The following is a 12,473-nucleotide window of genomic DNA, read 5'->3' as shown; positions in this document are numbered from 1 at the left end:
TTCCCTGGACCCCCCTACAGAAGTCTGGGCTAAGCCCCCCATGTCCACAAATCCTAGGAACGCCCCTGCACTCCTACTTTAGGTGGGTTATTTATGGGGACTGTTTTTTTTATATTTGCACTTTCTCGACGCCCAGCGGTGTGACATACAGCAGTGCAGAAAACAACTCCATTATTTCTGACAGCACAGGTTTCCTTGCAGACTCTTGGGTCAGCTCAGTCTCTAACTTGAGTCTCTCCAGCAGCAGGAGCTGTTCCACAGCCTCCCAACTTGCGAATCAATTATGCGTCAGCACGCTCCTGATTGGCCCGGCCGTGTTATTGTCATGACAAACGCGGCGGGGTGGGGAGAGATGACAAGCACGAAATCCATTGACGAACTGCCGGGAGGACTAGAGGAGGTAAATTCATCTCTTGCTCAAGTGGCTCACTGGTCCTGAGGTGGGAATCTGTTGCTCCTGAGGAAGAATGTACTGCAGGTAGGAGGAAAGAATACACACACAGGTTGGGTTGGTGGCTTTATTAATGACAGGAATGTTAGTAATTTTAGAGAGATTGCATTACACCGTGCCTGCAGGTTTGGCATCAGATTAGACTTGTGTAAAAATCCGTAAACTGCGTCGATGCTTGCAGTTGCTGTGTCATTAGTGAATGCAACACAGTTGAAGTAAACAAGGGGACTGTTTATTCCTTCTGTGAATCGGTTTCAGTGACTTTGAACTGAAGGTTTATTCTCAGTCTTATAGGAAATAGCCACATATTTTCATATTATGTTCATAATCAGGGGACGTAAGTACAGATCACCTATTATGTGTGCAGGGTATAGCAAACATACATAAACACATGTCTACATTTTGTCAGAGAGCCACTGTCATCATCAATTTATGGCTTAAGCAGGATGACATATTTCCAGATTTCCTCACTTGTGTGAAAAATTCCACAAAGGATCACAACTCTAAATGAATGAATGTGTATAAACAGGCAAAGTGGATTACAGACAGCAACAGCAGTGGGGATTTGAAACCACAAATCAGTGCCAATGATGTAGGAAACATCAACATAAACACTTTCTGTGGCTGCTGTGTGTTGTTCAGGAGTGTGTGCTGTCATCGCTGGTCATCTGAGGAGAGGCTGGATGGGAAAACGGTCGTCATCACAGGAGCCAACACCGGTATTGGAAAAGAAACAGCTAGGGATCTGGCAAGAAGAGGTACCGCTCAGGCTTGTGTGTCCAGCTGTGTGTGTGTGTGTGATTCCACCTGCCTCGGTCTATTTCTGGCTCACTAACTGGCATTAATGTGTACCTGCTTCTTTGCAATTCTTCTTCCATTTTCCATTGTCAAACTGTGACTTACACATTCCTCTCTTTCTCCCTAGAATTAAGCACCTCTAATGCTGTGAGTGGTTTAAAGCTATAAAGCGTGATCTTTGACTGCGCTCTCTGTCCTCAGACCACCACCATAGAATCCACTTTAACCCTACTTGTTTTCTTATTGTGTGTTTTTAACGCTCTGTATGTTTTGGTTGCTCTGTATCAAGTGATTTTACAGCCTCAGCATGACTTAGCCTCTTTCATATTCCATAAGCAACATAAAAGGCACACAGAAAAAGAGATCAAGGAAATGAGCATCTTGCTTCACACTTCAACAATCTAAGTGAAAGACAAGTGGCAGTGATGGAAGACAGACGAGGCATGCGGGGACAGAGGGAGCATTGTGAGCGTCTACTCCCCTCCCGAGCCAGACAGGAAACAAAGAGAGATTGGAGGGTGCACCCAGCAGTGCGCTCACACACACAGATAAGACACACACAGGCAGAATGGGTAATATGAAAAGTGGTTCTGCATGCGCGATTCAGCTTTTTCATTCATTTGGACTTGAAAGGCTCAGCATGGCATTGACCTGCTCCTTTTAGAACAACCACCATGCGTGCACTGTGAGTGCATTTATGTTTTTAATTAAAGGGCAAATGTATGTTAACAGATTTTTGCAGTGGAATAAAATGAAAAGTGACAAAAGAAAGACAGACAGAAAAGAGCATCACTGGCACAGGAACACAACAATAGTGTGGTCTTTGCTTCTGGAAAATTCACTGTCAAATTACTGTATCGCCTTTCAGTAAATGGGATTATGTAACGACATGATGACAGCATGATTAGATTCATAACAGAAGGTGGTTCCTTGGGGCACAGTTTTCAGGACAAGCAAAATGAATCTCAGCCTTTTTAATCATTTATAAGTTTCATTATAACATTAATTTACCATGTTGACAAAGTGAAATGTGCATATTATTGAATCTGAATATACACAGTGTGATCAGGTTTCACTTAAATCATTATCTGCATGCTGACATTACTTATGCATGCATAACTGTGTAATCATATGCCTGATGATTCTTAGCTTGACTCAGTATAACCCTCTGTTCCCACTGTTTGTTTACTATTTTATTGAATCGAGTGAACTTGGCTGCCGAGGGAATGTGGGAACAATTGGGTTTACCCACATGGGAACAGCAGGGAGGGGGTGGCAAAGACACTGCGATGGGATACAGACGCTACGCTCCAACTGATTAATGGCTCTTCTCTTTCATAATTGGTGGGCACAGCAGCTATTTTGTATGTGTGTGTGTGGGGTGCTGGTGGGGAGAGTTGTCTCTGTGTTTGTTAGTTTGTGTGGGGATGTGTGTGTGTGTGTGTGTGTGTGTGTGTGTGGGGAGGGTGGGTGAGAGAGAGTGTGTGTACATGTCCTCAAACCCCCTTTTCGGGGCTCATTAAAGATAATGCATCGTAATTTGCGTCAGAGGCGAGTGATAATGGCACAGTTGAGAGGGGCAGCTGGCTAAATGAGATGCTGAATGGGAGGTTAGAGAACATTAAAGAATGATCAAAAGTAGACTGAGAGATTTGCGTACTTCCTCCTTGAATGACGTCGGTAGCTTTGTGTGCCTGCAAATTGGCAAAGCTTGTTTGAAAACTTTAAAAAAAAAAAATATGTCTATTATGTCTAGTTTGTATATTTGCGTATTCTTATTCAGGAGCATGAAGGAGCTGGAGCCTCTCCGAGCCAGCACATAAACAAACTTGTACCTAGGAGCAATTTAAAGTTTGGAGTTCACCTGAGCTGTGCTTTTTCAGACGTGGGAGGAAAGTAGTGTGTGAAATGGGCAGAGCATGATAATATCATCATAAGTTGTGGCCTTTGGCTGTTGCTTTCAGGCGCTCGCATCATCATGGCGTGCAGAGACCTGGAAAGGGCAGAGGAGGCCCGGACGGACATTTTGGAAGACACAGGAAATGAGAATTTGGTCATCAGGAAACTGGATCTCTCCGACACCAAGTCCATCAAAGCGTTTGCTGAGCTCATCAACAAAGGTAGGAACCTAACCAATCATATCTTCAGAAATGGCATGGCCTGTGGTTCGATACCTGGATCCTCCTGCCTACGTGTCTTCAAGCAAGACGCTGGCGAGACTCAAAATGTCTTCTGATTGTTAGGCCACGGCCTTGCAGAGTAGCTCTGCCAACACTGATGTGATGTGATGTAAAAGCACTGTGTAAGTGTAATCCAAGAGCCAAACATCAACTGGATTTATGCCGTTTATTTAAAGTCAGATATATTGGCAGAAATGGAAGATAATGTATTGAGTAAAACTTAGTAACTGTTGCTTAGCAAAAATGGGAAATAAGATCAAATTGTTTATTTGAACTATATGAATATTAATTGTGAAAAAAGTGGCTTCAGATGATATATCAATTATGAATCATTCATTTGCTGTTGCTCCGACAGACAGAGCATCAGAGAGAGAGTTACAGCACCTGGCATACTGACACAACACCACTTTATCCTGTTAAAACAAAACTTATAACTTGGATTAATTTTTATATAAAAAAAAGAACCCTTTTAATTATTTTGATCTGAGGACCCTTAAAGGAATATGAATAACTTACAGGGTAATCTAGGATTGGACACCTAATTTGGGGTAGCCAACAACCTGGTTTTATACATTCGAAGGCTGTTTATAAAGAAAATGAACTGCTTGGCACCGTGACCAGGCCTCTAATTGAGACTTTGTCAAAATACAAAGACTTTTAATTTGGACCAGGCTTTTATTTGAAGTTTTACGGTATGTTTTCTTTAGTGTATAATCACCTGAAAATAAGAACCATCGTGTGTTTGTTGCTTAAAACGAGCCATTTATCTACACAGGGAGCAGGTCATCACCAACAGAGTCTGCCATGTTCTATTGTCATGTTTCTACGGCAACCCAGAATGGACAAACCAAAATCTGGCTGCAGATTGTGCCATTTGTTTCACATTTTTCATGTTGGCTACCACAGTTAGTAGCCCCTCCACCATGAGCTAAACAGGGTTGGAAAAACACAGATTTTTCCTGTGAAACTGCTTCACTCAGTGTTTTTACCTGTTTAAATCACTGGGTCTGTTTGTTCTGAGAGGAAGAGACCTCTGCTGATAATCCAGCTCCCAGAAAAAAACCTCCTGAACATTTGGATCTTAAATTATTAGAGAAAGAAGGTGAGCACACATGAGCAGGTGTTCGTTAGTGTCTCATCTGCAATTAGCCAAACAGTGTCATAGAAAGTTTTGACACTTTGCAATGTGATGCTGCTTTATTCAGTGTTTTCACCCCCCTTTAATCCCCTGTTTTTTTTGGAGAAGACACCTCTGCTGATAATTTGGCTCCAGATAAGAACCTCCTGAACAATGAACACTGAACACAACCAGGAGTTCACACTTTGCATATGGAGGAAGGTTGCAGTCTGCAATCCTCACTGCTAGATGCCATTAAATCCTGCGCACTGCTCCTTTAACATATGATACTTGTGAGAAATAACTGCAAACCCTACCTGATGTTTTTTGTGTCTGTGTGGTTCGATCTTTCCAGAGGAGAAACAAGTGAATATCCTGATAAACAATGCAGGCATCATGATGTGTCCCTACTCCAAGACTGCGGACGGGTTCGAAATGCAGTTAGGCGTGAATCACTTGGGTAAGTCATACTGGAAATTTTAGTTTCCTCAAATTTCATGTTGATGTACATTTTTTGAGAGAATCTGTTAATCAGGCGTAAAATGTAATGAGTTGGTTTAGTTGGCTGTGATGTTCATCAGCCAGATAATGTAACATAAACAGTTGGCAGTCATGTCTTTGACTGATTTAATAAAACGCTCACATAGTGACAGGAGGGATTTTTTTTAATCCATATTAGGCTGTGCTAACAAGCTTCACAACACCTGCAAAACCAAGCTGGCTGACATGTCAGCCAGGAAAATAAACCAGAGTTCAAGCTGTCAGTGTTTTCCCCCGAATTGGACCATGGCTTCCTTCCAAAAAATCTTTTCCTCTGTGGTATTTTTGTCACAGGCTGACAGAGAGTGGAACAGACTGTGCTCGACCATGGTCACCCACACACATATGCGAACAAATGCACACACATGCACACACACATACATAAATATATCTGCACATTTACAAACATCCTTTACACGCATGCATTTACTTTCAATAATTATAAACCCTGGGTGGGTAAGGAGTAAAACAGGAAATAGAGAACAATAGTAAGAAAGCAGAAACACTCCAACCAGATCTTTAAGTGTCCCTCACATGTAAACATTAAGGATAAATAAGTGGTTCCCAACCTTTTTTCTTAATGGACCCTCTTCTGTCACTGAGGAAACGGACGACCCCTGACTACGTGGCAGATTTCAGTGCATAACAATAACACTACAGAACAAATCAAAGTTTATCTTTGATATTTTTTACTAATACTTGAAATACGTATGACATAAGGCCACAACAACATAACCCCTTCCCCCGCTTGTTACCTGCTCCCTGGGAGAGATGGGCGAGTTATCCGACGTCGCCTGAACCTTGACACAAGCTGTATCACTTTGTCAAAACGACAAAAGCTCTCTGGTGCCCTCTCAACTGCTACGACACTGCTGAGAGGAGTGTATGTGCAGAGAAAGAACATGAAATCAGCAGGAGGAGAGCTAATTACAGTTACCTCTGAGCAGCAGGTGGCCACAAGGAACAGCCCACTGGGGTTGCATTGAAAGTTCTCATGAGGTGTTCAGTGTAATCACGTAAAAGGTAGCTTTTGGTGAGAAACTTAAGCTGTTTGAAGGTGAAATTTGTTGATTTGTTGAAAGTTTTCGCAAAATCAAGAAGGCCTTGCGACCCCTCTGTGAAGCTTTGGCGATCCCTAACAGGGGTTCGAACCCCCGAGCTGAGTGCCAGTGGAATAAATGAGAAATGTTCAAACTAGTCGGCAAAGACGCTGAGCCCTTTCACTTATTGCACATGCAGAGCATCAGTCAAGATATGTTCTTTACGTCAGGGTAGCTAAGTTTAGTCATAAGGTGGAGTGGAAGCGGGGGTTGTGTCCTTCTCATCGACGACAGAGTGAGAATGTAAAAACTCCTTGTGACTCCACCATCACATGGAATCACAAGAACATGACATACTAACGCTGCAGCAATACTGTGCTACCATGATGTATGCTATTAATCTTATGAATGGGAGTCAAGGCAAGTGAGTGAAAGAAAGAGAAACTTACAAAGAGAGACAAAGACCGCCACAGAGGAAGAAACAGAAGGAGACAGAGACATGTGGCTCTTCATGTGATGCATGACAGCAACGTTACTGTGAAAATGAAAATCACTTCAGTGAGGTAAAGATAAAAGATACACAGACAGTATCAGGATTTTACAGTAGATAGCATCTTGTTGGCACAGTCCGTGGTGACGTACAATTCTCTTACCTCTACAGCAGCTCCAACTTTCTCTTTAAAGTTATTTTCGATTAAAAAAAACTAGGTCATGTAGGGTGTTTAAATGAGCTACTTTTCCAAATCTTTGTGTTTTTGTGACAGTGTGACACCATCAGATGTGAGAGGGTAACATGACAAAAGTATGCACTTGGCTATGAAAGTAAATCCAGCACAATGTTGTGTAGTGACGTCTGTTTCTTAAGCCTAAAAGTGTGTCTCATGACTTCCGTCAGGTCACTTCCTGCTGACTTACCTGCTGCTGGACCTCATCAAGCGTTCAGCTCCTGCCCGTATTGTCGTCGTGGCATCGGTGGCCCACACCTGGACCGGGATTCGACTGGATGACATCAACAGCGAGAGGAGTTACGATACCATGAAGGCCTATGGGCAGAGCAAGCTGGCTAACGTCCTCTTTGCACGCTCCCTTGCCAAACGGTTACAAGGTGAGGTGAGACTGCGCGTGCATAGGAACACGTAATAAGGAATGGAAGACAGAAAAATAACTCAGTTACAGATTTGGGGCTTAGGAAAGGAAAGGCCTGGGTTTGGGGGCTTTGGAGAGGAAGAGACCTTGCAGCTGTTGCTAAGAAAGGTGAATCAGAAAAGCTGCGTTCCATTTATTTTTATGTAAGAAGAGACTGATGTAAGCATGTCCAGCATGTTCAACATTACTAGAGCACTGCGTAGCTTGCATAAGCGTTCTTCTAATTCTACTTTCACTTGAAACGAGCCATTTTGTTGTCTCAGTCATTGTTCTGTCTTTTGCTTAATGGCCAAGAACTGAAAGAAATGACTTCAGTATGACAGTCCCACAGTCTAATGGTTGATTCCCTGGATCTGGAGTAGCTATCAAAACTCAGTCCATTAGGATTATAACTCAAAAACAAGCAGAGGATAAGACATTAAAGAGAGAGAGAATGAAAACAAAAAGCAAATGCTAGGGCTAATATTCTGTTTTAATTTCCATATCACTTATTCACTGATGCAGCTGCTGTTTGACAAAGAAGCGTATCTCACGCAGACATGATCACAGCAGAGTGTGAAAATCTTCATAATATGGACACGCTTGTTTGCATGTGTTATCATGAATATACAGTATGTGTGGAGACTGTTTCACTTGAATTGCATTGCTAGGCAACAGCTTGGGTTCATGCTGACTTTCAGCAGCCCTCTGGTTCCCAACCCAGGTCCCTATGGACTGAGCTACTGCCGCCCCCAATCATGGTTCTGTCCAGCAGAGGCTGAGATGTAGCTGTTAGACAGAGCCATGATCTGTTTGGAGACCAGTAACAAGGAAAATGAACGTGCATATTTAGATAAAAAATGTCAGTAAGAGTCACGTAATGTGTGTGTTTCAATCCGCTGAAAGGATTTTTCAGTCAAAGCTGACACAACATAGATATGATGGGTTACAGTGTGATGGGTTGTATCCTACAATGTGGTAGAGGACAACGTTTATAACAGGCAGCTCTGTCTTGGTCACTGTTAGTATATAGATTCAATTTAAGTGTAAGTGTACAGGAAGAGTAAAATTTCACTCTGCTGGGCATAATATACTGTAGTCTTAAGATTATTTTTGAATTACCAGTAGAGGTTAGGTTTGTTACCATGGTTACATGTCTCTAACCTGAAAAGAGGCACTCAGGAAGTGACTTGGAAGCTCAGTGTATCCAAAAAGATACAGACTACTGTTTATTCACACAAAAGTTTGTTGACCTAGGGGTGGGTGATATGGCCCTGAAGTTTTTGTGAAAACAAAATTCTTGACAACACGACAAATTAATAAAACAGTTTGCCTTCAAATATTCAGTAAAATAAAACTAAAATGATCTCTCATTGCTTTAGTTTGTAAACAACAACAGTAACTCAGGATAAGATTCAGATTCTGTTTACAATATTAATAGTTCAACAAAATAAAATCTGCCACAAATCACACATTTAAACAGCTCCCAAGTACAAAAAATGTCCCCTGGGATCTATATATATGAATAAACAGGTGATTTCCATTTCTCCTCTAGTCACCATGCTGTAACCTGTGACAGGCTGTTATGATACCACAACTATCACACATTCACATATATGTAGTTTTTTGTTGAGCCGCAAGCATCACATAGGTTTACATTACCAAAGGTTTATAACAGAATCACTTTAAGACACCGACTTCCATGTGCGCACGGCAAGAGAGGAAAGAAAGAGACACTGTGCTGCTGCCAGAGGAGCCGCTGAATGAGTTCCCTCTGAGCGGTAACTTGCTATAAGAGTCTGAAAAGTTCAGGGCTGTTCATAAAACATTCAGGACGCCACAGTAGGGCTGAGCGATATGATATATATTGTGTGATGAGAGAAAAATGTCTATCGTTTCATATTTTGCTCTATCGTTTATATCGTTGTGACGCAAATTACACTTTTTACGGCAATATTTTTTGTCATTTGGACGTTTGATTGATCTGATTCACCAGCTTTCTTGCTACCAGCGCTCCCTCTCTTCACTCACTCTCTAGCTTGCTCGACCTCAGCTGCTCACTCTCTCTCTCTCTCTCTCTCTCTTTTCTCTCATCTTCAGAGTTGGTAACTCTGCACGGGAATCTTTTTTCTTTCTTGACTCTCTCATCTTCTTTAAAATAAGTCAGTTGCCTGAATCATCGTAATGTTAACAAGCGCAGAGAAATGTCCTCCCCTCGTCCTAGTAACATTTTTGTATTCCCTCATGGCAGAGTTTAAAGCTCTGATCAGTCTGATCTCTGTCACACCTCTGAATCCGGGAATTCCTGCATGCTACGTAAAGGGGAGGGGGATTAAAATGTGCTATATTGGGATAGGTATTGTTATTGGGATATGAAATGACCTGTATCAGGATGTGAGATTTTGGCCATATCGCCCAGCCCTACACCACAGTTTATTCCACACTACTGAAGCTGCTCCTCTTTCTGGAACCACCGCGGAGTCTGTAATAATTTCGCTTTTGACCATTCTTGTTGTTGCCATGGGTAGCAGTATGACGTCAGTATGTTAGCAAGTCGAAATATAAGTAACATAAGTATCACGATGTAGTGCATAGAATGTTTTAATGTGTGCAAAATAATCCAACAAGAAATACAAACGGACCCGTTGAGACTGTTTATGTTGTCAAGTTTGAAATAGTCCATAGGTTCCTGTCTATGTGTTGCAGGTACAGGAGTAAGCGTGTTCTCCCTGCACCCGGGGGTGGTGCAGTCTGACCTGTGGCGGCACCAGCACCAGTGCATCCAGGTGGCAGTGAAGATCTTCCGGATTTTCACCAAGACGACACTGGAGGGAGCACAGACCACCATCTACTGTGCTGTGGAGCCAGGCCTGGACAGCCAGAGTGGAGGGTACTTCAGGTACACACACAGTGTTTCAGCCAACCTGCAATTGGTTATACAAGAGCATTCAGAGTGGAGACTTCATGCTGCTCAGTATTACTACCTGCTGACTAACAAAAGGGTACTCTGTTTGTAGCTGAGGGTTAACGCTTTTATTGTCGTACAACAATGACACAAATTCAGCACACATTATGTAATGGTTATCCCTCTCTGTGTGTATGCTCAGTGACTGCGCTCCTGCAAGGTGCTCGAGGACGGCGTCTGATGACGACTTGGCCCAAAAGCTGTGGGAGATCAGCTGCAACATGCTCGGCATCACCTGGCAGTGAGCATGTGGCAATGTGACAGTGTATGCTTTGTATCATCTTTTAAAAACAGCACTTTTACGCACTTTTATAGAGGCATCGATGTTACTGTTACTGTTGTGAAACAGGTGTGTTTAATGACTCAAAGTACAGTACGGTCTTAAAGTCACTAGTTCACCACTAAGAGCTCCTTTATTTTGTAACATATAAAAATGACTCTGACATTTCAGTCAAAATTGGATTTATCAAACAAAATTGCATCATGAAATTGTCTTTTTATTGTACTTTTCCTAGCACTAGTTTTATCTTGAGTGCAGATGCTTTTCTGTCTTGTTAGTTTGTAAAGGTCTTAGCCAGTCCGGGCTTGCTTTGGATGAAAAGTCTCTCTTACCTGTACATGCCCCTTATAAACTCTCAGCTCCAGTGTGGCTGTGGGACAGTTTTCAGCACTGATGAGAAGAGTTTGGCTCGAAACTGCCTCCAATTGTACATCAGTGCGCACATACAGTATTGTGATTGATAGTTAAAGCACTCATGACTGTTAGTGTAATATGAAGTGGGTCCTGTTCTGCTTTTGTAGCACTTGAAGTATTAGAATGTACTTTTATTATTAAAATACAATGAGGCATTGGTATAAAATGATTCTATTTTCATTTAAGTGTTTTATTCAGCAGTCTTGTATCATGCAATCTGCCTTTTCAGATGCCCTCCTGTTAGCTGAGAGAGGAAAACGTAAACTTCTATTAATGTGACAGTCTGTACATAATGTAAAAATAAACCTGTTAGACTGGAGAACGTGTTGCAAAGCTCTCCTTGTTTGTGACTTTTATGTCAAAGTTATTGTATTTTGTTCATGCTAACATTTCCCAAGCTGTTGGGTTGACCTTTTCAGATGCAGCAACGTGTGTTCATTTAAAAGTTAAAAGAGATTAGGTAAGTTCAGTGTATTAGTAATGAGAGAATTAAGGGTCTTAAAGTCTTAGTAATACCACCCAAACAGATGACTGAATTTAGCTATGACTCACTCCAGGGTCAAAGCATTAAAATGACTAAAAGTAAAGCTGGAGTTGTGCTGCCTTTATCAAAGCACTGTTTAGTATTATTCATTATTTTTCTAATTGACTAGGGCCGTAATAATGTACGGCAAACAGCACACATACTTGTCTTGTGCTGGACTGTAAGTGTGGGACTCGTTACACAGTAGAGTCATTATAGTGCGGAGCAAAGATCAAGAGAAAATGCCAGAATTCTATTTGGAAACGCTATCCTAATCTAAATCACATGATGGAGAATTTAAGACTAAAAGAATGTGGCATGAGCAGTGAGGGGTGGCTACAGGGAGTCTGGGACCAGTGCTCCCTCCAAGCAGTGAGTGTATTGTGATTTAGACGTATAATCACACTCACAAAACATCAATGTCCTATCAGTCAACTGCCCTGTTTCCAGAAATGTATTCTGTATTGAAAACCATTTCCTAACTTTATTCTAATAAAGTGATGGTAAAATATTCCTACTTACTTCACAACATTGAATTACATTGTTTGTTTGTTAGATACAGAGTGGACTTTTTTAATAGATACAAAAATTAATTCTTTAATTTTCTAAAGTGACATCACCTGTATCAGCACTGATCCCGCAGCTGCTATGCTGTGACACAAACTTGGAGTATTACCGTGTTTCTTATATGTGTGAACAAGAAGAGGACATAGTGTGATATGACTGAATTATTACAATTATTATATAATTAATAAATTACAAAGATAAGGGGACGGTCACAGCACTTTTTGCATTTCTTTCAGATACTAAGAGACTATTTGAGCTACACCAGCCAAATTATATATATTAAACTTACATCTGCCTGCTCATTACCCATACCATTTAAACATTATCAAATATATAATATAGTAGTTCAGTCCATACAGATTTGTATTGGGAAGCAGAGGGTCACTGGTTCAAGTCCCCATTTGGACCAAATATGGAGTGTGGACTGGTGGCTGAAGAGGCGCCAGCTCACCTCCTTAAGGGTACTTCTGAAT

The 12,473-nt window shown here is 41.6% G+C and overlaps 1 protein-coding gene across 1 annotated transcript; it reads left to right on the top strand.

The window, feature by feature from the left end:
- The first annotated feature begins 352 nt into the window (after positions 1-352).
- On the top strand, positions 353-11,425 carry zgc:112332 (uncharacterized protein LOC553712 homolog). Its single transcript, XM_049564986.1, has 7 exons — positions 353-478; positions 1,094-1,209; positions 3,214-3,369; positions 4,902-5,006; positions 7,022-7,231; positions 9,958-10,150; positions 10,359-11,425. The coding sequence occupies exons 1-7, from the start codon at positions 468-470 to the stop codon at positions 10,459-10,461; spliced, it is 894 nt and encodes a 297-aa protein (XP_049420943.1). The 5' UTR covers positions 353-467; the 3' UTR covers positions 10,462-11,425.
- The last annotated feature ends 1,048 nt before the right edge of the window (positions 11,426-12,473 follow it).

Source organism: Epinephelus fuscoguttatus, linkage group LG21 (genome assembly GCF_011397635.1).
Source record: "Epinephelus fuscoguttatus linkage group LG21, E.fuscoguttatus.final_Chr_v1".
NCBI lineage: Eukaryota > Metazoa > Chordata > Actinopteri > Perciformes > Serranidae > Epinephelus > Epinephelus fuscoguttatus.
Note: the sequence above shows the minus strand (reverse complement) of the source record. Positions and strands in the feature narration are given on the sequence as shown.

Coding starts and splice junctions, on each gene's coding strand:
- zgc:112332 (XM_049564986.1), top strand. Junction 1,210..3,213: donor TAGGGATCTGGCAAGAAGAG/GTACCGCTCAGG, acceptor TGTTGCTTTCAG/GCGCTCGCATCATCATGGCG. Junction 10,151..10,358: donor CAGAGTGGAGGGTACTTCAG/GTACACACACAG, acceptor GTGTATGCTCAG/TGACTGCGCTCCTGCAAGGT.